The sequence below is a fragment of the Ranitomeya imitator genome, chromosome 4, assembly GCF_032444005.1.
Source record: "Ranitomeya imitator isolate aRanImi1 chromosome 4, aRanImi1.pri, whole genome shotgun sequence".
NCBI lineage: Eukaryota > Metazoa > Chordata > Amphibia > Anura > Dendrobatidae > Ranitomeya > Ranitomeya imitator.
In genome coordinates, this window is record NC_091285.1 from 398,296,793 (window position 1) to 398,324,710 (window position 27,918).

At 46.4% G+C, this 27,918-nt stretch overlaps 2 protein-coding genes across 4 annotated transcripts in view; one reads left to right on the top strand and one right to left on the bottom strand.

Moving 5' to 3' along the window:
- Positions 1–7,515, bottom strand: part of FBH1 (F-box DNA helicase 1) — a 194,405-nt gene extending 186,890 nt beyond the window's left edge. For 2 of the 3 annotated variants that reach the window (XM_069765328.1, XM_069765326.1), the window contains exon 1: positions 7,346–7,496. In XM_069765328.1, the coding sequence (XP_069621429.1) occupies position 7,346 (1 nt within the window). In that variant the 5' untranslated portion in view covers positions 7,347–7,496. Of the gene's footprint in view, positions 1–7,345 lie in introns of all 3 variants that reach the window. The other variant, XM_069765329.1, reaches the window with a different exon arrangement.
- A 97-nt stretch (positions 7,516–7,612) lies between these two features.
- ANKRD16 (ankyrin repeat domain 16) overlaps positions 7,613–27,918 on the top strand; it is a 34,085-nt gene continuing 13,779 nt past the window's right edge. Inside the window, exons 1-3 of the mRNA XM_069765330.1 lie at positions 7,613–8,112; positions 13,592–13,812; positions 16,432–16,474. Of these exons, the coding sequence (XP_069621431.1) occupies positions 7,775–8,112; positions 13,592–13,812; positions 16,432–16,474 (602 nt within the window). The 5' untranslated portion in view covers positions 7,613–7,774. The remainder of the gene's footprint in view (positions 8,113–13,591; positions 13,813–16,431; positions 16,475–27,918) is intronic.

Here is a 27,918-nt window from a genome sequence, read left to right on the forward strand (position 1 = left end):
GTGGACAGTTGCAGGTCACTACGCAGCAGACAGAGAAGCTTTCCAGACGCAGCAGACCAGACACAGGAAGGAATCTACACTCAGAACAATGTAAGTATATCCTCGCCAATGTGAGAAAAAAAAGGAAAAAGTATTCAGCTCACCCAACAGGAGTCCAAATGCAATGGAAAAATCCGAGCAGGCATAAAACGTCCAGCCAGCAACGTCATGGATACAAGAAAAACTAGACATCCAGCCCCAGGAAAGAGAAAAAGTCCGTACATAAAATCCAAAATAGCTTAATTGAAGTAACCAGATTAAAAATGTGGACTCCGATAACAAGTGGCTGATAATGGAATCACATATCAGTTCTCACTGCACTGAACGCGTTTCGAACACAACTGTGTTCTTAAGGTACCTTCACACATAACGATATCGGTAACGATATCGTTGCTTTTTGTGACGTAGCAATGATATCGTTAAGGAAATCGTTATGTTTGACAGCGACCAACGATCAGGCCCCTGCTGGGAGATCGTTGGTCACTGAACAAAGTCCAGAACTTTATTTTGTCGCTGGATCTCCCGTGGACATCGCTGGATCGGCGTGTGTGACACCGATCCAGCGATGTCTTCACTGGTAACCAGGCTAAACATCGGGTAACTAAGCGCAGGGCCGCGCTTAGTAACCCGATGTTTACCCTGGTTACCAGCGTAAAAGTAAAAAAAAAACAAACACTACATACTTACCTACCGCTGTCTGTCCCCGGCGCTGTGCTCTGCACTCCTCCTGTACTGGCTGTGAGCGTCGGTCAGCCGGAAAGCAGAGCGGTGACGTCACCGCTCTGCTTTCCGGCCGCTGTGCTCACAGTCAGTACAGGAGGAGTGCAGAGAAGCTGAGCGCCGGGGACAGCCAGCGGTAGGTAAGTATGTACTGTTTTTTTTTTTTTACTTTTACGCTGGTAACCAGGGTAAACATCGGGTTACTAAGCGCGGCCCTGCGCTTAGTAACCCGATGTTTACCCTGGTTACCCGGGGACCTCGGGATCGTTGGTCGCTGGAGAGCTGTCTGTGTGACAGCTCTCCAGCGACCAAACAGCAACGCTGCAGCGATCCGGATCGTTGTCGGTATCGCTACAGCGTCGCTTAATGTGAAGGGGCCTTTAGTCATCAGTATGCAGAGCGAGGTTCAACAAGTCTTTATAAAGGGAATAAAACAGGTGGGTGAATAATTAACACATTAAAAAAAAAAAAAAAAAAAAAAAAAAAAAAAAAGGAGATCACACCAAAAAGGCAAACCAAATGAGAAAATACAGCAGGATACCATAAATACCACGAATTGTATGAAAAATACACACACAAAAATACACACAAAAAAGAAAACGATGTAGAAAGACAATGAAATAAAGAACAATAACATTTCCAATATAATGCAATAGATAATAAAAATTAATAATGCAACATCATCTCCTTCCTGAGGTTCAAACTGCAAGGTGCTCGAGTATTAAGGCATAAAATCCAGTAAGCTTCTCTATCACGTAAGACTCTCTCTGTTGCCACCTCATATGTTCCTGTGAATACGTTCAATTGCATAAACTTTCATAAATGAAGTATTTCTGTCATGAAATTGAATAAAATGGTTAGAGGCACTAGAAACATATCTTCTAGTGGGGTGCACAACATCATATAAATGTTAACGGAATCTATTTTTTAGACTACGTATGGTGGATCCAACATAACGCAAATTGCAAGATACACATTCTATAACAAATTACATGGTCTGAGTTACAATTGATAAAATCCTTTATGTTGTATATTTTATGTTCATTTGCACCCACGAAAGTTGCGGGTTTTTTTGTGTATGAACACATTTACACGGAGAAGAGCCGCATTGAAAAAAACCTGTGGTGAATAGCCAACTGGCTTTATTTTTAGAAACTTCCGACTGGATAAAGCTGGGGGCAAGCAAAGTGCCTAGGGTGGGGGCTTTCCTTGAAACTATTTTTATGTCATCCTGTAAAATAAGATCATGGGATGATCTCGAAGGATGTTTAAATTGCGGCGCACAATGTTGGAAATTGAGGTTAGTATTAATACTGACTGTGTCTGATAAGTGTTTTTTTCGGTTGATTGTTTTTGGAGCTATTAGTTTTCAAAGCCGGGAAACCCACAAGTTCTGATCTGTTTTTTTTATTAGCCAAATTAAAAGCTCTATCAATGGCCCAGACAGGATATTTACGCTTACTAAGTCTTTGTCGGATGTCATTTGTTTCTTTTTGCAAAGAGATCTCATCACTACAGTTTCATCTGGCTCTTATAGCTTCTCCCACGGGGACAGATTTGATAGTATGAAAAGGATGAAAACTTTTTGCATGTAATATTGTGTTACCTGCAGTGGATTTGCGAAAAGTCTGTGTTTTAATTACCTGTTGTGGTATACCTGAAAGAGTTAAATCGAGCAAATTAACATATTGAGAATGCCAATGATATGTAAATTTTAAATTAAATGGGTTATTGTTGATATAGGTGATAAAAGTAATAACTGAAGATATATCTCCCCTCCAAACTAATAATAGATCATCAATAAATCTAGAATACCATTGAATTTGTTTGAAAAATGGATTATCTACATTGAATATATAGTTTTCTTCCCACCACGACATGACTAAATTTGCCACTGAAGGGGAAAATTTCGCACCCATCGAGACTCCACTTAGTTGTAAAAAAATTTTTTTGTCAAATAAAAAATAATTGTGGGATATTAGAAAGGCCAAAACTGAAACTATATACATCTGAAGATCACTGGAATAATTGCTGTACTTAAAAAGATGAAATTGTACAGCATGCAAGGCTACTTTATGTGGAATTGATGAATATAAAGCAATGACATCACATGTCAGCCACGACCAGTTGGAATCCCAGATTGCATCATGAAAAGTGCTGAGAATATCCTGTGAATCCTTAAAGGGATCCTGTCACCTGAATTTGGCGGGACCGGTTTTGGGTCATATGGGCGGAGTTTTGGGGTGTTTGATTCACCCTTTCCTTACCCGCTGGCTGCATGCTGGCCGTATTGGGTTGAAGTTCATGCTGTGTCCTCCGTAGTACACGCCTGCTGTATTTTCTCATTTGGTTTGCCTTTTTGGTGTGATCCCCTTTTTTTTTTCCTTATGTGTTAATTATTCACCCACCTGTTTTATTCCCTTTATAAAAGACTTGTTGAACCTCGCTCTGCATACTGATGACTAAGAACACAGTTGTGTTCGAAACGCGTTCAGTGCAGTGAGAGCTGATATGTGATTCCATTATCAGCCACTTGTTATCGGAGTCCACATTTTTAATCTTGTTACTTCAATTAAGCTATTTTGTATTTTATATACGGACTATTTCTCTTTCCTGGGGCTGGATTTTCTAGTTTTTCTTGTATCCTAGCCAATTCCTTTATTTTCTATCTCTACATGTCCTAATTTCTGCCATTTCTTTCTTTCTGCATGCATCAGAATGTCTTCTTCTGATGAGGAGCAGCGTCCTGGGCCTTCTGAAGTCGAACATGTCAGTGAAGGGAGTACTCACCTCCTCAGATTGGTAAGTATTCACTGTCTCTCATCACACACAGTTGTGTGAGCACGGCCAAAAGTCCATTGTCTAACCATAATTTTTTGTTTTTTCAACAGTGCTCAAAGTCAAAACACATTGGCGTTTGATGAAGGACCGCCTCAACAAGGACCTGTGTCAAGAGAGCCGTGTTCCCAGTGGTTCAGGAGCAAGGATCCGAAAGTACAAATACCATCGCGTTCTGGCATTTTTAAGACCGGTCCTTGCCCAGAGAACGTACGTAATTCTCCCGTGTATTAGGTTGTGTTGTATTGCCATAATCTGTATGTTTCTATTCCACAGGAGTTGGCGTCTGGTTAATTTTTCTTATTAATTTTTTTTTCCTTTTTTCACAGCACATGGAGCAGCACTGTTGGCCCAGGTTCTGGAGCGGTCCTTCATCAGACAGCCACGGACCCGTCTCAGCCATCCAGAACCGCTGCAGCAAGTGGGCCTGCCACACTAACTGGAGACCAGGAAGCTGGTCCATCAGGTGTTCCCCTTTCCCAGTCCTCTGCCCCTTTTTTGGGGGGCTCCTCCTGGCAGAGGGCATCGGACAGGTCCCTCATGCCCGAGTTTTTGCACTTGAGCTTGGTTTTTCACAAAGGACTCAAGGCTTTGGGTGACCGAATGGATATTTCCCTTAGCCACATGAATACACGTATCCAGGAGGTCACCAAAAGCCTTGACCAAGTTAAAGCCGACCTCCAGAGGCCAGCACATCATTTTTTTTAACCAAATTGAGCAGGGCATGTCGGAACACCTTACTCCTGATCTCCGGCTTAGTGTCATGCAGGCCTGCAATGCTGCTTACATGCAGGCTATGCAGCAGAGTCGGTATTTTCAGCAGACAGTGGCAGCATATCCACCTGTGCCTTCACTGTCATGATTAACATCAATGTCGACCTCTGCTGCATACCACTGCACGGCCACCTCTATTCCTAGCACTGCCGGACACCAGTACAGCACCACCACCATGCCGAGTGCTGTTGGACAGCCCACCGCCACCACCATGACAACCGCTGCTCCTGCTTGGTCCTCCTCCACTGACACCACGATGCAGCAGGACCCTGGCATGGCCTTCCGTACCGCCAACACCACGATGCAGCAGGACCCAGGCATGGCCTTCCGCTCTACAAGCGCTATGGACTCTGGCATGGCCTTCCACTCTACGAGCACTATGGACTCTGGCATGGCTGCATGCTCTACGAGCACTATGGACTCTGGCATGGCTGCACGATCTACGAGCACTATGGACTCTGGCATGGCTGCACGCTCTACGAGCACTATGGACTCTGGCATGGCTGCACGATCTACGAGCACTATGGACTCTGGCATGGCTGCACGCTCTACGAGCACTATGGCACAGTGCAGCCGGGCCCTGACAGTTCATCAACCATGACCATGCCACGATATATGAGCCCACCGAGGCTTTCCAGAACCCGGTGGTCCCAGAAAGGGAGAAAAAATAAAAAACAGCGTACTCTTTGTATTCCTCCGCCCTCACCTCCCAGTGTGTCTGTAATGTCAGGTTTGTCTCACTCTTCCAGTGCGTCTCAGGCCTCTTATGTGTCAAGCCCTATCCTCGAACTACCAGACCCTACAAGTTTCACTGTTCCTTCTCCTGCCACCCCTGCGTCGTCCACTGTTAGCGAGGCCTCACTGCGTCACACCCCCCGTTTCCATCACTCTACCCCAAGCAGGCGCAGTTAAATAAAAAGTTTGTGTATAACAAAATAAATAATATTTTTAGCCCCCAATTAGGTGTGGTTTAATTGTGTATTTCGCCGCCGTCAACACACACCGTGCACCGAACACTTAATTTTTTGGCCACATCATAGCTCCAGTAGTTAGCAAGTAAAAGACTGCAGCTTTGTGTGTCTTTAGTATACAGATATCAGGTGGGCCAAAAAATGAATACTTGTATTATCTCCATAATCTCTTCCTTCTACTCAGTCTGTGACTAGTGTTGCAGACTGAAGAGAAAATGGCGGAAATACAATGCAGAACTCTACTCAACAGGTCAGGTGTCCAAAAACTCATTAGTTAGCACACCTGACCTGGTGAGTAAAGAACTGCCTTGTATAACCTCCATTTTCTCTTCTGTGTACGTAATCTATTTAAACACAAAGTGGAGGGACGATGGCGGTCATACACGGCATATCTATGCTCACCTGGACATGTGTCAGAAATAGTGAATTCATGAGGCTGCTATATGTGCATCATGAATTCATTATTTCTGACACCTGACGGAGCTGGGTGTCCTGTCTCCGTATGGCTCCTTGGACACGAGCATGCAAATCCTGGAACGAGTCTTTTGACATCCTTGTATATTCCGGGAATTTGTCCGGGTTGGCATTAAGCTCGCCATACAGCGTGTGATATGCTCCACGGCTCTCACGTAGTTCAATAATGGGGTGCCTCCAAAAATGCCTACGACGTCTCCTTCTCCGTCTTTCTCGATTTCTGTCTTGCTCCCAAGCAAACACACAGGCAAGAAACAGCTTGATGCTTAAATCCAGGTTGAAATAAAAGCTCTCCATGCGAAGATCCATTATGACACAGGAGCAAAATCTGAAGATTTCAGCTGTTCAAGGGTCTATATAAAGATATCCAATAATACACGCCCCCTGTAGTCACATTGGAGGTATCTGGTTAGCTAGATTTTTCTCCTGTAAAATTTGTCACCATGCGCACCAAAAACGCAAACGCAGGAAAAAACGCATTGAGAAGCATGCAAACGCGGCTTTTTTTTAACCGCATGCGTCTAAAAAACGCCGCGTTTGTACGCGTTTTTCTGCACTTGCGGATGCGGATTAAACGCTGTGGATTCTAACGCAAATGTGAAACTAGCCTAAGTAATGTGATCCTTTCTTATTTAGCATTGGGGATGCAGCGTATAAATAGATGGAAACAGCGTAGTAACTCCGGTTATTGATTATGCACACAATGCCGTGGATAGCTGTAATCCGAGGTCCGGGGGAGAATGCAGCTATAGGTTAGGGGGTGAAGCAGCTAGGAAGGATGACAGGATGATGAGAGCACCGTGTGTACAGAGCCAGGGACCCCCGGCCGGCAGCATCCCTGGAAACCAGGCAAGTCCATGATGGACAGCGGCTACTGGAAGGAGCGTGACATCACAAGGTACGGAGGCCTGGAAATGCCAAACATCCAACCAACGCGTTTCGGGGACGCTCACTTCCCCTTCCTCAGGGTGATTTTTTTCTTATTAAAGTGACAAACTGCATTGATAAACTACACTGCTATAAGCAATGGTCAGCAAGGACAAAACCAAATGCACCGCTGCGGTCTACTAACATTTGTTACAGATCGGTATACTGTTTCAGTTTTTGATGCGTCATGTTATGATATTATTTGCTTAATTTAAACCTATATTGTTTGTTGAGTTTTTAGCGCAACAGATTCTCTTTATTTACCTTTGTAGCTTCTTTTACATTTTTTTTTTCACACAAATCTGGATATCGGTTTTTGCTGCTTCATCCTCAAATCTTTTTGGGGCGCTAGTGTATTTATTGTTACAAGGTTGAAAAAAACAAAACAAAAAAAACCTCAAGTAACAAGTCGCTGACTATCAGGCCTGGAGTATGTAATACATGGAAGCCCCCAATGTAAGCGAGCTCCCCCCGTCACAGCCAGGGTTACTCTGCCTCCTAACAGCACACGAGGGCCCAGCGCCGACTACAGCACACTTTACATAACAGCCAATCAAAACCGGGGTTATAACTTGTGACCAATCAGAAGGCAGGACACGTACTGCTACCAGCAGGAAGAGGAGCGGGTCACTTTCATGGCGTCAGTGTCCTCCTCGGTGCGGGCGGTTATGTCGGCATTACTCCGAGGATTCCCACAGGCGGCAGCTGCTGTACAAACCGAAAGTGTCACCAGTATCATGAAGCTGGAGATAGTGACCCTCGTCAGCTGATAAGAACGGTCTAAGAGGGAAGCTGATTGGACGAGGCTCACGGACACGCCTCCTTTCTGGGAGCCTTTCGGCCAAACATAAAATAACCCGAGGTTTGCTGCGTTATGTCGTTCAGTCGCTTTACGGCTGCTACCAGGGGATATTCTTTAACGACCTGCAGCCCTATCATTGCTGGCGCTAGTGGGCCGCTCTTCAGTCCCTGCGGTGTAATCCCCGGGGCTGGAGGGCACTGCGCCCCCTCATGGCCACACACACCTCACCATGTCACTGGAAGAGCAGGAGAAGCACATCCTGAAGCTGATCCAGGAAGGCAGATTCCACCTCTGCCAGGAGGCGCTACAGAGGAGCCCCATGTTACTGGCTCGCCTCCCTGGCAGGCACTTCGGCAGGTCTGGTGACACAGTGTTGCATTATGCAGCTCGCCATGGACACCTCCCTGCGCTCTCCTACCTGCTGGAGGTGGTGGGCATGGATGTGGGGGTCCGAAATAACGACTACAAGACTGCGCTCCACGAAGCCGCCTCCATGGGCCACAGAGCCTGCCTGCTGCACCTGCTCAGTAAGGGGGCTGCCGTGGACAGCCTGAAGAAGGCGGACTGGTAAGGCGCTAGGCATGGAGGCTGTGGAGTGTTGGCGCTGTCTACTGGTGGCACAGCACGGAAACTGGGAACCGTCACCGTGAAGACATCTATTATTGGGTATACCAGTGGCAAATGCTAAATGTGTGACCTGTGGGGTCACCGGAATCATAAACATATGGGCAGCTCCAATGTCCAAGGGTCTCCCTGCCCAGAAGAGGAGCACTGGTGCCACACTAACGCCATCTCTGCCAGGGACGCACACTATTAGACCGTAGCGGCCGCACTAAAGCATAAGGGGGTACCCCCGCCTTGGGCGCACTGTATGGAGAAAAGTATTGAATCATCTGAACCATTGAATTCAGGTTTTCCATTCACTCCCATTACCGCAGACGTATAAATCCCAGCAGTCGTCACTTACAGATATTTGTGATGGAACGGGTCGTTGTAAAGAGCCCCCCGATACCAGCGCGGTCCGGTAATTAGAGCCACCGGTGTAAGGCTATGTGCACACGTAGGAAATGTGGTGCAGAATTTTCTGCACAAAATCCGCATCTCCTGGCAGATTCCGCAGCCGCGGAATTGATGCGGATTTTCAGCGGTTTTTGCCACTGCGGAATTTTAACATGGAGGGGTGCAGAAACGCTGCAGATCAGCACAAAAGAAGTGACATGCACTTCTTTGAAATCCGCAGCCATTCCGCACGGATTTTTCCGCACCATCTGCACAGCTTTTTTTTTTTAATAACATTATACTGTACACCACAGTGCAGATCTGCAGCGTTTCTGCCCGGAAAAATCCGCATCATGTGCACATAGCCTAACAAGTCAGTACATGGCAATTCTTCCCTTAATACTAATATTTAAACTATTTATCCCATACGATGAATGCCAAAATAAAAATTAAAACTGTCACTGTATTTTTTTTCCAAAAAAGCAATAAATTATCAAAACTTTCTACTGTATGTACCCCAAAATAGTACTGATAAATCAGTCAGCTCAATGTACAAAAAACAAAGCCTTTGTGCTAATCTATTGATGGAAAAATGAAGAAAGAGAAAATACCAACAACATTTTTTTACAAAATGTTGTTTTTGCTATTTAAATACGAGTATATCCTTAATGTTTTGGTATCATACTATGGCAATCATACTGATCTGAAGAATTATGTTGGCAAGTCATTTTTGCCACACTTTTTGAACAGAAAACAATGGTGGAATTGTTGTGTTGTGTGTTTTTTTTTTACCATTTCACTTCTCTTGCATTTTTTTCCCCCATTTTTGAGGAATACTGTATGATAAAATGAATGAAGTCTTTCAAAACTACAACTCATCCTGCAAAAGAAAAAAAAGCTCTCATACGGCTATGATGAAGTGAAAATAAAAAAAAGTTGCGACTTTTGCAACGAGGGGAGAAAATAATGAAAATACATGTGGAACATTGCTTGCCCTTAAGGGCTTAGGCTACGTTCACACTAGCGTTATGCTAGTGTGCGTCGGGTTAGCGTCGGGCAACGCAGCGGCGACGCACGCGTCATGCGCCCCTATACTTAACATGGGGGACACATGCGTTTTTGTTTGTTGCGTTGTGCGACGCATGCGTCTTTTTTGCCGCAAGCGTCGGACCAAGAAAACGCAACAAGTTGCATTTTTCTTGCGTCCAATTTTCGGCAAAAAACGACGCATGCGTCGCAAAACGCAGCGTTTTTTGCGTGCGTTTTGCCGCGTTTTTGCGTGCGTTGTGCGTTGCGTCGCCGACGCAGCGGCGCACAACGCTAGTGTGAACGTAGCCTTAAAGTGACAACAGGCTTCTAGTGTTACGCCCCATACAGACATCCCTTTTTCCCCCAGTGTGATGGACCCATTTTTGGTGTCTCTTTACATTTTTAGCATCTGTGTCTTTTTTCTTCAAATGAAAAAAAAAGTTTTTTTAAATTCCTCCATATTTCCTATGAACTGTTCATTTCTGACATAATGTGGAAACCGCCGTAAATATCTGAATTTCAACTGCAGATTACCTTCAGTACACAAGAAAGATTTACCCAAATGTCTATTCTTCTAATATTCTTCTTTTTTTTTTTTATATATAACTACCAGTTAATTATTTCCATCAGTATAATGGAGTGGTATTAGGAATTATAGTTATGTCACAATCCATTTTTGGATACGTGGCAGCTCTGGTTCCACTATGATTTAAATGTAGCTTTTTTTCCTTTCAGGTTGGCGGGGGGTTTGCGGGGGGGATAATGTCAGTTTTTTCCTCGCTAGCAATCTGCTGTAACTGCAGAGTTGCTGAGTCAGCTGATGTGGGTGGTGACCACTCCCACCATCCTTTTAAATGGTCACCTGATGCATCAGCTAACGGTTGGTGATAGTTTCTCTATGGAGACCAGCCGTGTAGTTGCAGCTCTCTGGCATCAGCTACTTCTGGTGTTTGGAGTCCTGTTTCTGTGTTATCTGTGGTGTGGAGCTTGACGGCGGAGTCTGGAAGCGAAGTGTTGTGTTTTCACCTTGTCTTTCTCGTGTTTGTCCCTGTCCTTTGTGTTGAACCATTTTTAGTGGTGAGCCTAGTGCCAGTGCACTAGCCAGGGCAGTGCTAGGTGACAGCGAGAGACAAGGTTCCTGACGGCAGTGGGGGGGGGTGCAGGGACAGACTCTGGTTTGAGTTCAGGTGATGGCCATCCCTCATTCCCTATCGGTAGGGCCTTCCTCCCCCCCCCCCCCCCTATACCATCTCGCTGTGTGTGTGTATCGAGCCGTCCCCTAACCGACTCCTGCTGGGTCGTTACATAGCGTGACATTATCACCAACCGTACAACTCCACCAGTGAACCGATGGCACAAGCAAAGGCTTTGGCTCGCCTGATCCAGACCCTTACAGATGAGTTAGCGGAGCTGCAGTGTCAGGTGGTGCAGCAGCTTCAGCAGCAGTCGGGGTTCTTGGTCTATGCTCATGTCCAGGCTCAACCGGAACCCAAAATATCTCTCCCTGACATGTTCTCTGGAGGGAGAGATACATTTATTGTATTTAAAGAAGCCTGAAAATTATATTTCAGGCTTCGTCCTCTTTCTTCAGGGAGTGAGGAACAGCGTGTGGGGATTATTGTCTCCCTTCTCAAGGGTGACTTCCCCCCCCCCCCCCCCCAAATCCCAGGCCTTCTCCCTGCCGACCGATTCACCATCTTTGCGGTCGGACCGAGTTTTTTGCGGCATTGGCGCTTGTGAAATGGGATCCTGATGGCGTATCCCTGGCTGAGTCTAGACTCTGCAAAATCAAGCAGGGGGTCCGGCCGGCTAAAGTGTACTGCTCAGAATTTAGGAGATGGGGCCACTGACATGCAGTGGAACGACCCTGCTCTTAGTCATTTCTGTCAGCTAGGCTACAGGATACTCTGTGCAGTATGCGTCTCCTTGGTCTTTGGAAGCAGCTATGTCCCTACCTATCCGGGTGGATAGACGCCTCAGGAAGAGACGCGTGTTGTTCTTTGTAGGGAGGAGAACACACTGCTGCCAACGGATAAGCCTGTGTAGGTGGGAGGAGTCTCTTCTCAAGCTGGGTTGCCTGCGGTTCCCCGTGGGATAGCGGCATGTTTCTACTGTGTACTTATGGGTCATTACATTGTCTGCCCATCTCGTGCCAACGTTGGTACTTTATCTCCAAAGCCACTTCCCCCTGGTCGTGTGGAGGGAGGTGACCAGGGTGTGTATATTTCCTCCATCTTCTCATCTCAGTGTACCATTCCTGCTGAAGAGGCGATTGTCAGGGTTACTGAGACTATACCGGTGCTTGTGGAGCTGGAGTCAATTTAGTGGATTCTCGCTTTGTTCAGACTTATGGTCTGATAGGTAGGATGCTGGCGAGACCCATTAGCATTCAGGCAATTGACTCTGTTCCTCTCAGCCAGGGGAGGGTGACCCAAGTCATAGATAATATAAACCTGTGTATAGGGACTCTTCATGAAGAGTCCCTGTCGTGCTACGTCTTGGAGGGTATGCCAACTCCTATTATCTTAGGCCTTCCTTGGTTGAAGAGACACAATCCGGTCATTGTCGGTCCGGGAAGTAGTCAGCTGGGACCAGTCATGTAAGGACTGCTGCCTGGGAGCTACAGTCTCTACTGTCCTTCTCCAGCCTACCCCTTTTGCTCCGGTGGAGACAGCTAAGGTACTCCCAAGGAGGTTGGGACAGGATTCAACCCTCACCACACGTAAACCCTGAGTCATGGTGTCCTCTCAGGAGGACGGGTCAGGGGAGGGTGGTGGTTCCCTCTAGGTAGTGAGGATATGAGTTTAGTGACACAAGGGGATGCCTGTGTTGTTGGTTTCTCAAAGAGTTTACCATTCTGTGCCAAACGCATGCGTGGAAATAAATGTTCAGATCCAGACCTGTGTGAATGAGTACGTATGGGTGTTCACCAAAAACATCAGGTGCAACTGGGACCTGAAGTTCTAGGGTGATCGGGCCATATCGGGTGTCGACCATTCTCAGCCCGGGGACTTTCCAGCTGGAGTTACCCCCAGTAATACACGTACGCAACATATTCCACAGGTCGGTGCCCTGGAGATTTGTTGCGCCTCCGGAACCTACATTATTGTCATCACCATTGGGCTGCGTTTGCCGTAAACCTGAAGGATCAGGTGACTGTAGAGGTGCACTCTAGTGGATCAAGGTGTCCTCGCCGTACGTTGTTTCCGGTGAGGTCCAGAGGCCCCTCATTGAAAGGAGGGTACTGTCAATCCATTTTTGGATGCGTGGCAGCTCTGGTTACACTATAATGTAAATTTATCTTTTTTTCCTTTTGGGCCAGCGAGGGGGTTAATATTAGTTTCCCTTGCTGGCAATTTACTGCAACTGCAGAGTTGCTAGGTCAGCTGATATGGATGGTCACCAATCCCACCATCCTCTAAATGGGCACCTGATGTATCAGTTGACGGTTAGTGATGGTTTTCTCTATGGAGACCAGCCATGCAGTTGCAGCTCTCTGATGTCAGCTACTTCTGGAGTTTTGGAGTCCTGTTTCTGTGTTATCTGCGGTGTGAAGCTTGGCAGCGGAGTCTGGAAGCTAAGTATTGTGTTTTCACCTTGTCTTTCTTGTGTTTGTCACTGTCCCCTGTGTTGAACCATTTGCAGTGGCACCTTTCCAGCCTGAGCAGTGCTAGGTGACAGTGAGGGATGAGGTTCCTGACGGTGGTGGGGGGAAGGACCCACTTAGGGCGTTAGGGGAGTGCAAGGACAGACTCAGGTTTGAGTTCAGGAAGTGACCTTCCCTCATTCCCTATTGGTAGGGCCTTCCTCTGACCTATACCATCCCATTGTGAGTGTTGAGCCCCTGACTGACGCCCTACTAGGTTGTTACATATCGTGACAGATGGGGGCATGATTGATATCTTACACTCTATTAGGTGCCACTAAGGGCAGACTCAATAGTTTGTCATGTGACCTTTTTTATTTCTCACAAGTTGTCCCATTTTTTTCATGTAATGGGAGCACCTATCAATTTTAGGACCCCTCTGATGATGGCTTGCACAAGAAGAAATGTAGATGTTATCAAAGATCTCATTGAGCACAAGGCCGACCCCAAGCTGAAGAATAAGGATGGCTGGAACAGTTTTCATATTGCATCTAGAGAAGGTGACCCCGCTGTCATCACTTACCTGCTCGATACCTTTCCTGATATTTGGAATACGGGGAGCAAGATAAAGAGAACACCGCTGCACACTGCAGGTAGCGGCCTTTGTGGAAGGCATAATGTTACATTAAAGGGGTTTTCTCAAACAAAGTACATTTTAATCAACAGATCTTGGAGTAAAAATAAATTCCACAATTGGATATGGTAATGAAATGTTCCTGTGCTGAGATAATCTCTCCTGCCCAGGAGCTGTGGTATGATCCGACCATGTACCTGCACGGTCAGACACAGCCATTACACAGTACACGGCAGGAGCACATTTATAAGATTATCTCAGCACAGGAACATTTAACACATCCAATTGTGGAAATTATTATTCCAAAAACGTTTGATTAAATTGTACTTTGTTTGTGGGACAACCCCTTTAAAGATTTCTAGGTAAATGTTATACTATAAGAACTACATAAAAAACATTCTAAGCCTTATCATGTGCATGGTTGTAATTTCCCATACAACCTCCAAGACTAACCTCTGAATCCATTCTACCTACTATACATATTTTTCTTGATTTCACATGATTTTAAATCTGTAAACATCTGACAAATCAAATCTGAGAAACTACTGGCATTTTCCATCAGATACCATATTACAGAAATATTTTCACTAGAAACCCTACTTTCACGGATGAATGACCCCCAAATACTGAGCATCACGGGATGACTTGCAGAGTGCCTACAGGTCCTAAGCCTAAAAAAATCCCCATACTACTATAGACCGCTGGGCTGCATCAGACCGGCCCACGGGAAGATCATCTGATGGACCCTTGCTTCTCCTTTTAAGGGAGCTATAGCTCCAGACCTCAAGGCTGCTATGTCATTCCCCTGGTCCTGATATCATCAGTACCTGCAACCTAAGGCTGCAGAAACTATTGAAATCAATGGTGGAGGAGAAAGCCGATGGCAATGACTGGAGTAGCCATCGGGAGAACGCAGCAAGGTTTTTTTTTGTTTTATTTTTTATTATTTTGTCAATTATTACTTCTGTTATCGTCATAATGTGAACAGCAATCTGTGTGGGCTTCATAATGTGACTTGTGGAGGACACCACACTGTATAAAATAAGTTCTGCATCATATTTTTAATTGAACTTGTGTGAACATGTTGTTGCCATATCCATACCCTAAGTGTGTAATATTGGAATTCGGCTCTGCTTTCCGATTCCATCAGTCATCACAATTTGCACACGTGGTCTTAGGCTATATTCACACTTAGCGGTTTTTACCGCGGAACCGCCGCGATTTTGATGCTGCGGGTCCGCAGCAGTTTCCATAGCGTTTACAGTAACATGTAAACCCTATGGAAACCGCAAACCGCTGTGCACATGCTGCGGGAAAAACCGCACGGGAACGCAGCGGTTTACAACCCGCAGCATGTCACTTCTTTGTGCAGAATCGCTGCGATTCTGCACCCATAGGAATACATTGAACCGCTTACTTCCCGCATGGGGCTGTGCCCACGTTGCGGGAAGTAAGCGGATAATGTGCGGGTGGTACCCGGGGTGGAGGAGAGGAGACTCTCCTCCAGGCCCTGGGAACCATATTTGGGGTTAAAAAATTAAAAATCTGGTTATACTCACCCTCTGATGTCCGGAGCTCCTGGGCGCTGCACGCGGCCGTCCGGTCAGAGTTGCTGTGCGACCAGGACCTGCGGTGACGTCGCGGTCACATGACCGTGACGTCACGAAGGGTCCTTCTCCCACAGCATCTTTGGAACCGGACCGCCGGGTGCAGCGCCCAGGAGATCCGGACATCAGAGGGTGAGTATAACCAATTTTTATTATTTTTAACATTACTATTGATGCTGCATATTGCTGCATATGCAGCATCAATAGTATAGGCGGAAACCCGCAGCGGAAAACGCGGAACAAACCGCGATAAATCTGCAGGGAGAACCGCAGTTGTTTTGCCCTGCAGATTTATCAAATCCGCTGCGGGAGAACCCGCAGGGACCCGACGCAAGGTGTGAACATAGCCTTATACCAACTAACTTCTCTCCCTGCTCCTCAGAGCTTTACCATTTCGAGAACCAGGAAGATTGACTAGTTGGCACATGACCACAAGTTTGCAAATCTGATGGCTGATCCAACTAAAATGCAGAGTTGAATGCACATTTGCGTATCTTATGGCAATACCGTAAGATACAGTGCCTGACAAAAATTAACCCCGGTCCAAAAAAGAAGCACCTCTTAATGATAAAATCCATTGGCTTTGAATAGATGAAAGATGGGCCCTCAAAATCAAGACCTGTGGCCCAGTGTATCCCAGCCTAAGGGTATGTGCACACGTTGCGGATTCACAGCAGTTTTCCAAGCGGTGTACAGTACCATGTAAACCTATGGAAAACAAAAACTGCTGTGCACATGCTTTGTGCGGAAACGCAGCGTTTTTGCACCTATTGATATAAATTGAGTAAGGCAAATCCGCACATCAAAAAACGCATGACAATCTGCAAGTAATCCGCAACCATTTTTGCCTGCGTTTTCTGCCAACAGATGCGGATTTTGTGCGGAAAAATCTGAAACGTGTGCAATACCTTAACACTGCCACTGGGTATGAGGACTGTGACCTAGTGATTTCAGGGCAGGGATGGATTGATATACTAGAAATATACAGTATGTGTATTATTATAATCCGTATTCTTTTTTTGTTTTATCAGCAATGCATGGATGTTTGGATGTGGTGCAGATTCTTCTAGAAAGGTAACATTTTAATACTTTGTATTGGGTTAACTAAAAACCTATTTAAAGGGGCTTTCACCGCTTAGTAAAAACTTATCCAAGGTGGCCTCCCTGCATCCTTGGCCTCATCGGTGAGTCTTTGGCTACATTTTTATGGAAGTTGAAAGTAAAACAGCGGGTATGCTGAAAATGTATTATCAATTCAGCTACATCAACAACCAATTGTTCCAGCTCTGACTTTGATATTAGTATTATAATGTTGCATTACAACTTTGCATCTAATGATTGTCTATTTGGTCAACGTGCAACACCTCTCATGAAGGGGAAAAATGTTGTGAAAAGCATGCAATGCCCCGGCCTCTTCAGTCTCAGGGTCGTGGATGTTCCAGAGGATAGATCTTTTGGGCTGACATATACTAGCTATATGCCATCACCTAAGTTTGAAGAGTTGGGGAAGAAAGTAAAGGAACTGGATGCACAGGTAGTTTTTCCTTCTATCCTTCCAGTAGACGGGCATGGCACCAGGAGATGGAACAGGATCCTTGATGCAAACAACTGGCTAAGACGATGGTGCAGACAACAAGGATTTGGATTCCTGGACCACGGTGTGAATTACTGGTATGATGGACTCCTCGCCAGAGACGGACTACACCTCAACAAACCTGGGAAACACACATTCGCCAGAAGACTCGCTACACTCATCAGGAGGGCGTTAAACTAGAAGAAGAGGGGACGGGAAGAAAAACATTAGACTCGAACAAAGACGACCCAGGAAAACATACTCAGAAGGGAGGTAAGAACATTTCTAAAACAATCCACAGTGAGGAGATTGGAACAAAACAAAATCCTCTAAACTGCATGCTCGCAAACGCCAGAAGCCTGACAAACAAGATGGAAGAACTAGAAGCAGAAATATCTACAGGTAACTTTGACATAGTGGGAATAACCGAGACATGGTTAGATGAAAGCTATGACTGGGCAGTTAACTTACAGGGTTACAGTCTGTTTAGAAAGGATCGTAAAAATCGGAGAGGAGGAGGGGTTTGTCTCTATGTAAAGTCTTGTCTAAAGTCCACTTTAAGGGAGGATATTAGCGAAGGGAATGAGGATGTCGAGTCCATATGGGTTGAAATTCATGGAGGGAAAAATGGTAACAAAATTCTCATTGGGGTCTGTTACAAACCCCCAAATATAACAGAAAGCATGGAAAGTCTACTTCTAAAGCAGATAGATGAAGCTGCAACCCATAATGAGGTCCTGGTTATGGGGGACTTTAACTACCCGGATATTAACTGGGAAACAGAAACCTGTGAAACCCATAAAGGCAACAGGTTTCTGCTAATAACCAAGAAAAATTATCTTTCACAATTGGTGCAGAATCCAACCAGAGGAGCAGCACTATTAGACCTAATACTATCTAATAGACCTGACAGAATAACAAATCTGCAGGTGGTTGGGCATTTAGGAAATAGCGACCACAATATTGTGCAGTTTCACCTGTCTTTCACTAGGGGGACTTGTCAGGGAGTCACAAAAACATTGAACTTTAGGAAGGCAAAGTTTGAACAGCTTAGAGATGCCCTTAATCTGGTAGACTGGGACAATATCCTCAGAAATGAGAATACAGATAATAAATGGGAAATGTTTAAGAACATCCTAAATAGGCAGTGTAAGCGGTTTATACCTTGTGGGAATAAAAGGACTAGAAATAGGAAAAACCCAATGTGGCTAAACAAAGAAGTAAGACAGGCAATTAACAGTAAAAAGAAAGCATTTGCACTACTAAAGCAGGATGGCACCATTGAAGCTCTAAAAAACTATAGGGAGAAAAATACTTTATCTAAAAAACTAATTAAAGCTGCCAAAAAGGAAACAGAGAAGCACATTGCTAAGGAGAGTAAAACTAATCCCAAACTGTTCTTCAACTATATCAATAGTAAAAGAATAAAAACTGAAAATGTAGGCCCCTTAAAAAATAGTGAGGAAAGAATGGTTGTAGATGACGAGGAAAAAGCTAACATATTAAACACCTTCTTCTCCACGGTATTCACGGTGGAAAATGAAATGCTAGGTGAAATCCCAAGAAACAATGAAAACCCTATATTAAGGGTCACCAATCTAACCCAAGAAGAGGTGCGAAACCGGCTAAATAAGATTAAAATAGATAAATCTCCGGGTCCGGATGGCATACACCCACGAGTACTAAGAGAACTAAGTAATGTAATAGATAAACCATTATTTCTTATTTTTAGGGACTCTATAGCGACAGGGTCTGTTCCGCAGGACTGGCGCATAGCAAATGTGGTGCCAATATTCAAAAAGGGCTCTAAAAGTGAACCTGGAAATTATAGGCCAGTAAGTCTAACCTCTATTGTTGGTAAAATATTTGAAGGGTTTCTGAGGGATGTTATTCTGGATTATCTCAATGAGAATAACTGTTTAACTCCATATCAGCATGGGTTTATGAGAAATCGCTCCTGTCAAACCAATCTAATCAGTTTTTATGAAGAGGTAAGCTATAGACTGGACCACGGTGAGTCATTGGACGTGGTATATCTCGATTTTTCCAAAGCGTTTGATACCGTGCCGCACAAGAGGTTGGTATACAAAATGAGAATGCTTGGTCTGGGGGAAAATGTGTGTAAATGGGTTAGTAACTGGCTTAGTGATAGAAAGCAGAGGGTGGTTATAAATGGTATAGTCTCTAACTGGGTCGCTGTGACCAGTGGGGTACCGCAGGGGTCAGTATTGGGACCTGTTCTCTTCAACATATTCATTAATGATCTGGTAGAAGGTTTACACAGTAAAATATCGATATTTGCAGATGATACAAAACTATGTAAAGCAGTTAATACAAGAGAAGATAGTATTCTGCTACAGATGGATCTGGATAAGTTGGAAACTTGGGCTGAAAGGTGGCAGATGAGGTTTAACAATGATAAATGTAAGGTTATACACATGGGAAGAGGGAATCAATATCACCATTACACACTGAACGGGAAACCACTGGGTAAATCTGACAGGGAGAAGGACTTGGGGATCCTAGTTAATGATAAACTTACCTGGAGCAGCCAGTGCCAGGCAGCAGCTGCCAAGGCAAACAGGATCATGGGGTGCATTAAAAGAGGTCTGGATACACATGATGAGAGCATTATACTGCCTCTGTACAAATCCCTAGTTAGACCGCACATGGAGTACTGTGTCCAGTTTTGGGCACCGGTGCTCAGGAAGGATATAATGGAACTAGAGAGAGTACAAAGGAGGGCAACAAAATTAATAAAGGGGATGGGAGAACTACAATACCCAGATAGATTAGCGAAATTAGGATTATTTAGTCTAGAAAAAAGACGACTGAGGGGCGATCTAATAACCATGTATAAGTATATAAGGGGACAATACAAATATCTCGCTGAGGATCTGTTTATACCAAGGAAGGTGACGGGCACAAGGGGGCATTCTTTGCGTCTGGAGGAGAGAAGGTTTTTCCACCAACATAGAAGAGGATTCTTTACTGTTAGGGCAGTGAGAATCTGGAATTGCTTGCCTGAGGAGGTGGTGATGGCGAACTCAGTCGAGGGGTTCAAGAGAGGCCTGGATGTCTTCCTGGAGCAGAACAATATTGTATCATACAATTATTGGGTTCTGTAGAAGGACGTAGATCTGGGTATTTATTATGATGGAATATAGGCTGAACTGGATGGACAAATGTCTTTTTTCGGCCTTACTAACTATGTTACTATGTTACTATGTTACCTATTGATATGAAAACACTCCCTTAGCCCTTTTCCAACATGGTGAATTCCTGTTTTTGTATTCTCATTCTTTTCTCTTTCCAAGAGCCGAAACTTATTGATTTTTTTTTTATAGCTATCTTTCAGTACATAGTAACATAGTACGAGTTGTTTTAGTTCAAAAATACATTAGTTTTACCTTACAATGTACAGGAAAATGGGGGGGGAATACCAAGTGCGCCAAAATTGTGGAATTGTTTTTTGGGTTTTACCCAGGTACACAGAAATACTAAAAGCAGCTTAACTGCTATGAGGATAAGCCCGTAAGATATGCTGATTGTGACAATCTGACTGCACTCTGATGTAATCTGAGTGCAGTCCTATAGTGACCGTGAGGACGGAAGACTGAGACAATCTGACTGCACTCTGATAAAATCTGAGCGCAGTCCTATAGTGACCGTGAGGACGGAAGACTGTGACAATCTGACTGCACTCTGATGAAATCTGAGCGCAGTCCTATAGTGACCGTGAGAACGGGATAACCGGACAGAGAGTGGACCCTCTGGGTCACGGTACTGATACACCCAGGGGCGAGCGAACCCGAGATGACAACCCCTATACAGGGATAGTTGGGAAGCAGGCCCGAGGGGAACAATACCGCAACAGCTGGCACCAAGAGGGACGGCTCTGGAAAGGACAGAAGGGAAGGACGGAAGTGGAGGAGAAATCCTGGGAATGAAAGCAAAAGGGAGAGGGGAGGAAGGGACGAACCAAGGGAGACAGGCTGGGAAAACGGAGGGAAGACAGGGGGAGAATGAGCCTGAGAAAACGGACCAGACCGGAGCAGAAAAGGATCTGAACCAGACAGGGCCAAACGAAGGTACAAACTGCACACAACAATCAGGCACCTCCATTATGGAGGTGAGGCCTGATATAGCCCAAAGAAGTACCTGATTGGAAGAGACAGGAGCAGGGAGGGTCCGAAATGGTTAACTGGAGGAAGAAGTGCACGCCCGCGTCCTAAGGCGCATGTGTGGAGCAGGGACGGGAGGGAAGAGGAGCGCGCACCCCACGCCGAAATCCCCGAGCAGCAGGAAGAGGACGCGGGGAACCGGCGCGACACTGAGAGCGGCGAGGAGAAATGGAGAGAGCGGGACTGATAGGAGAAGCGGCCGCAGCGTCAGAGGAGGCCGGTATGACAGTACCCCCCCTCCTAAGACTCCCCCCTCCGAGACTGGCTGTGAACCTTCTCAGAATCCGTGGAGCATTAACGTTCTCCCTAGGCTCCCACGACCTCTCCTCAGGACCAAACCCCTTCCAATCAATAAGATAGAAGACCCTTCCTCTAACCCTCTTCATGGCCAGAATATCCTTTACTTCAAAATCATTGTCAATGCTAAAGGGCTGAGGGGAGTCCATGGGTGCAGGAGAGAATCAATTAAGAATGAGAGGTTTCAAGAGCGAGACATGGAAGACGTTAGGGACTCTGAGAGAATCCGGCAATCTCAATCTATAGGCCACGTTGTTAATACGTCCCAAAATCTCGAAGGGACAGATGTATCGAGGACCCAACTTGTAGGAAGGAATCTTCAAGCGAATGTGTTTAGTCGAAAGCCAGACCTTGTCACCAGGATGATACGGTGGAAGATCCCCCCTCCTTTTGTCGGCGTGTCTCTTCATCTGGGCTGCAGTCCGAACGAGAGCCTCCTTGGTCTCTCTCCAAATTTGGGAAAATTCAGAAGAAAAAGCGTCTGCTGCAGGCACTCCAGAAGGGGAAGACATAGGAAGAGGTATTCCCGGGTTCAGACCAGAAACCACAAAGAATGGAGATTTAGAAGTTGCCCCACTAGGATGATTATTATGGGCAAACTCAGCCCAAGGAAGAAGAGTTACCCAGTCATCATGATGAGCGTTGGTAAAATTGCGGAGGTAGGTGGTCAAGATTTGATTTATCCGTTCCACTTGCCCGTTGGTCTGAGGATGATAGGCGGAGGAGAAATCCAGCGAAATGCCCAAGAGCTTACAAAGTGCTCTCCAGAACTTGGAGGTAAATTGGACCCCTCGATCCGACACAATACGCTGAGGAAGTCCATGTAATCTGAAGATCTGATGGATGAAAATTCTTGCCAATTCTGGAGCCGAGGGTAATCCAGGCAATGGAACGAAATGGGCCATCTTGGAGAACCGATCCACCACCACCAGGATGGTTGTGCATCCAGAGGAACGAGGCAAATCTGTAACTAAATCCATAGCTATTTGTTGCCAAGGGGCCTCGGGAACGGGTAACGGATGCAGGAGACCAGAAGGTAGCTCTCTAGGTACTTTGTTTTTAGCACAAGTCGTGAAGGAGGCCACAAAATCCGAAGTATCTTGTCGGAGAGACGGCCACCAATAGTACCGGGAGAGAAGAGCGAGAGTCTTCTTGGTGCCGACATGTCCAGCAACTTTGGAAGAATGTCCCCAATGCAATACCTCTGTTCTCTTGTCACACGGGACAAAAGTTCTGCCAGGGGGAACAGAGAGGAGGTTAGAGGGAGCCACCATGATGATTTTGGCAGGATCAATAATATGTGAAGGACCTTCTTCTGTCTCGGGAGATTGCAAGGATCGGGAAAGTGCATCCGCTTTAGAATTCTTATATCCGGGTCGAAAATGAAGCTTAAAATCAAAACGAGAAAAGAACAAAGACCATCTGGCCTGTCTGGAATTAAGTCTTTGGGCGGATTGAATGTAAGCCAAGTTTTTGTGGTCTGTGAAAATTTTAAAGGGATGAATGGCCCCTTCCAAGAGATAACGGCACTCCTGTAGAGCCATCTTTATAGCTAGTAATTCTCGATCTCCAATTGAATAATTGCATTCCGCGGGCAAAAATGACTTCGAGAAGAACCCACAAGGAACCAGACGACAGGAGAGAGATCTTTGGGAGAGAGTTGCCCCAGCACCCGAAGAGGAGGCATCCACTTCAAGGATGAAAGGCCTGCTGGCCACAGGCCGATGAAGAACAGGAGCAGATGTGAAGCCCCTTTTTAGGGAGAGAAAGGCGTCTTCTGCCTCCGGAGGCCAAACATTGTGAACCGCTCCTTTCCGGGTAAGAGCGGCGAGAGGCTTGGTCACAGAAGAGAAATGCGGAATGAATTGTCTATAGTAGTTAGCGAAGCCCAAAAATCGTTGGATGGCCTTCACTCCAATAGGACGAGGCCACTTAAGTACAGCAGATAGTTTCTCAGGATCCATCTCCAACCCCATGTCAGAAATAATATATCCCAAGAAAGGCAAAGAAGTCTGTTCAAACAAACACTTCTCGATCTTTGCGTAGAGGCGATTCTCCCGAAGACGCTGTAGAACCAGACGAACACTTCTTCTGTGAGAAGACAAGTCGGGTGAAAAAATAAGGATGTCGTCAAGATACACCACCACACAAGAATACAGTAGATCACGGAAGATCTCATTCACAAATTCCTGGAAGACCGCTGGAGCGTTACAGAGACCAAAGGGCATGACCAGGTATTCATAGTGGCCATCCCGGGTGTTAAAGGCAGTCTTCCACTCGTCTCCAGCGCGAATTCGGATCAAATTATAGGCTCCGCGTAAATCTAGTTTGGAGAAAATTCGGGCTCCTGTCAGTCGGTCGAAGAGTTCAGGAATCAGCGGTAGAAGATACCTATTCTTGACTGTGATGGCATTCAGACCTCGGTAGTCTATACATGGCCGAAGGGATCCATCTTTCTTCCGAACGAAGAAAAAACCGTCTCCAGCTGGAGAAGAGGACTTCCGGATGAAACCCTTGGCTAAATTCTCTCGGATGTATTCTGACATGGCTAAGGTCTTTGCCGGAGATAACGGATAGGTTCTTCCCTTGGGAAGGGTAGATCCAGGAATTAACTTGATAGGGCAGTCATAGGCTCGGTGTGGAGGAAGAGACTCCGCCTCCTTTTTATCAAAGACATCGGCAAACGAGAGATAGGCAGAGGGAAGACTAGGAAGATTGACGGGTGCTTGGGGAAGACCTGGACGGGAGACGGACAGCAGACAACGTTCATGACAACCATGACCCCAGCGGAGTATCTCTCCAGAGCGCCAATCAAGAACTGGCTCGTGCGACCTGAGCCAGGGTAGACCCAAGAGTAGAGCGTGAGAAAGATTAGGCAGAACATAAAATGCTATCCTCTCCTGGTGTAGAGCTCCAATCTGCATGTCCAACTCGAGAGTGACCATCTTGATGGAAACAGGTAGGGGTCTGCCATCCACTGCAGAAATAAAACGCGGAGTCTCAAGAGTAACCACAGGTATCCGAAATTTGTTCACCTCCTCCTGCCGAATGAAATTACCAGCGGCACCCGAGTCCACATACGCCTCCACAGACCTGCGCTCAAGACTTACAGATATCAAAGCTGAAATAGTTAGGGGTAGAGAGGAATTTGAATCACCTAGGAAGGCCTCTCTTACCTGGCCTAGGTGGAGGAGTTTCCCGGCCTCTCTGGACAGGAACGCAGGAAATGATTTACCCCTCCACAATAAAGACACAAGCCCTGTGCCAACCTCTCCCTGCGACGCTGCTCCGACAATCTAACTCGATCCACCTGCATAGGTTCAGGAGCGGAAGAAGCAGAGGACTTGACCGAGGAGGAACCAGGCACCCAATTAGTCCTAAAGGATCTCCTCTCCCTGACTAATTCTCGAGAGCGCTCCTGGAAACGTAAATCAATACGTGTGGCCAAGGATATAAGGTCTTCCAGGATAGTAGGGGTATCCCGACCTGCGAGCTCATCCTTAATCTTGGACGAGAGCCCTCTCCAAAAAGCCCCTACCAGTGCCTCGTTATTCCACCCAAGCTCAGAAGAAAGTGTCCGGAAACGGATGGCGTATTGTCCAACAGTAAGATTCCCCTGTTGAAGATTAAAGAGGTTTTCAGTGGTAGATGCCACCCGACCTGGCTCATCAAAGACCTTACGAAATGTGTCCAGAAAAATCTGTATACTGGCAACTACCGGGTCATCCCGCTCCCATAAGGGGTTAACCCAGGACAGAGCTTCTCCCTCGAGATGGGACAGAATAAAGGCCACCTTAGCAGGATCAGAGGGATATTGCTGGGGTAGGAGCTCGAAGTGTAGACGGCACTGGTTCAAAAAACCCCGACACAATTTGGGATGCCGCTGTATCGACGGGGCTTTCCCAAACGAGGAGGAGGAAGGGCTACAGGATCTCGATGAGAGGCAGAAGCAGCGGCGGCAGACTGAAGAGAGTGAAGGCGGTCGTCGACCAATGCCATGTAAGTAAGAATATGGGACTGGGTATCTCGCTGCTGTGCGAGCTCCTGCTGGAGTCCCACCAGCAGAGGGGCGTTACCAGGATCCGAAGTCTGTAGGGCGGTTAAACGAGAGTCCATAGACTTCATAACAGACATAATAGGGGTCTGATTCTCCCGTAAGAACAACAACTCCTTCTGGGTTGCTGCGGAGGCACCAGCGGGGTCCATGGCCTGATTGTACTGTGACAATCTGACTGCACTCTGATGTAATCTGAGCGCAGTCCTATAGTGACCGTGAGGACGGAAGACTGTGACAATCTGACTGCACTCTGATGAAATCTGAGCGCAGTCCTATAGTGACCGTGAGGACGGAAGAACCGGAGAGAGAGTGGACCCTCTGGGTCACGGTACTGATACACCCAGGGGCGAGCGAACCCGAGATGACAACCCCTATACAGGGATAGTTGGGAAGCAGGCCCGAGGGGAACAATACCGCAACAGCTGGCACCAAGAGGGACGGCTCTGGAAAGGACAGAAGGGAAGGACGGAAGTGGAGGAGAAATCCTGGGAATGAAAGCAAAAGGGAGAGGGGAGGAAGGGACGAACCAAGGGAGACAGGCTGGGAAAACGGAGGGAAGACAGGGGGAGAATGAGCCTGAGAAAACGGACCAGACCGGAGCAGAAAAGGATCTGAACCAGACAGGGCCAAACGAAGGTACAAACTGCACACAACAATCAGGCACCTCCATTATGGAGGCGAGGCCTGATATAGCCCAAAGAAGTACCTGATTGGAGGAGACAGGAGCAGGGAGGGTCCGAAATGGTTAACTGGAGGAAGAAGTGCACGCCCGCGTCCTAAGGCGCATGTGTTGAGCAGGTACAGGACAGGAGGGAAGAGGAGCGCGCACCCCACGCCGAAATCCCCGAGCAGCAGGAAGAGGACGCGGGGAACCGGCGCGACACTGAGAGCGGCGAGGAGAAATGGAGAGAGCGGGACTGATAGGAGAAGCGGCCGCAGTGTCAGAGGAGGCCGGTATGACACTGATACTTAGATGAAAGTAAAGGTAAACAAGAATCAGTGACAAGATCTCAATGATTGCAAACAAAGATGTCACTATATGTATATATTACCTAAAGGCCCCTTCACATTAAGCGACGCTGCAGCGATACCGACAACGATCCGGATCGCTGCAGCGTCGCTGTTTGGTCGCTGGAGAGCTGTCACACAGACCGCTCTCCAGCGACCAACGATGCCGGTAACCAGGGTAAACATCGGGTAACTAAGCGCAGGGCCGCGCTTAGTAACCCGATGTTTACCCTGGTTACCATGCTAAAAGTAAAAAAAAACAAACAGTACATACTTACCTACAGCCGTCTGTCCTCCAGCGCTGCGCTCTGCTTCTCTGCTCTCCTCCTGTACTGTCTGGGAGCCGGAAAGCAGAGCGGTGACGTCACCGCTCTGCTTTCCGGCTCACAGACAGTGCAGGAGGAGAGCAGAGCACAGCGCTGGAGGACAGACAGCTGTAGGTAAGTATGTACTGTTTGTTTTTTTTTACTTTTAGCATGGTAACCAGGGTAAACATCGGGTTACTAAGCGCGGCCCTGCGCTTAGTTACCCGATGTTTACCCTGGTTACCAGTGAAGACATCGCTGGATCGGTGTCACACACGCCGATCCAGCGATGTCAGCAGGAGTCCAGCGACGAAATAAAGTTCTGGACTTTATTCAGCGACCAACGATCTCCCAGCAGGGGCCTGATCGTTGGTCGCTGTCACACATAACGATTTCATTAACGATATCGTTGCTACGTCACAAATAGCAACGATATCGTTAACAATATCGTTATGTGTGAAGGTACCTTTAAAGAAAGGGGAGAGCCAGTAGTACCTGAAAAGTGGGTTCACAGGTGTCTTTCCTAACAGTGATTAACAATTTTCCATAGAGGGTCTTCAATGAGATATGGTGCCTGCTACAAATGTGAAGTGTGAGGTAGCAATCCTACTGATAGCGTGATCCCCTCACTTCCGCCAGTAGTTAAGACCGTTCTAGTGACGTCACTGTAAACTCCAGTACAGGTGTCTCCGTAGTCCACACAGCCTCCAACGCTTTTCAAAAAGACCGGTTTCCTTCGTCAGGGAGTAGTGGTAGAGAGCAAATGCATCCTCTTTGTATTTCATTCATCATCTTCCTGCAACAACGTGGGCTCTGCTCCTGAGTCCGTATCAAAGAAGGGAAAACGACTTTATAGTATGTCATATATCAGGAGAGTGTTAAAGTTGATCTTTAAAGGGAATCTGTCTGCAGGTTTTTCCTACCTCATCTGAGAGCAGCATGATGTAAGTAAAAAGACGCTGAATCAAACAATGTATCACTTAGTCTTAGATTACTGGGTGCAGCCATTTTGACATAAAGTTTTTAAATTTAGCAATGCAGCAGAGCTGAGAAAGCTAACCCCGCACATACCAGGCTCTGCATGTAGGTATCTT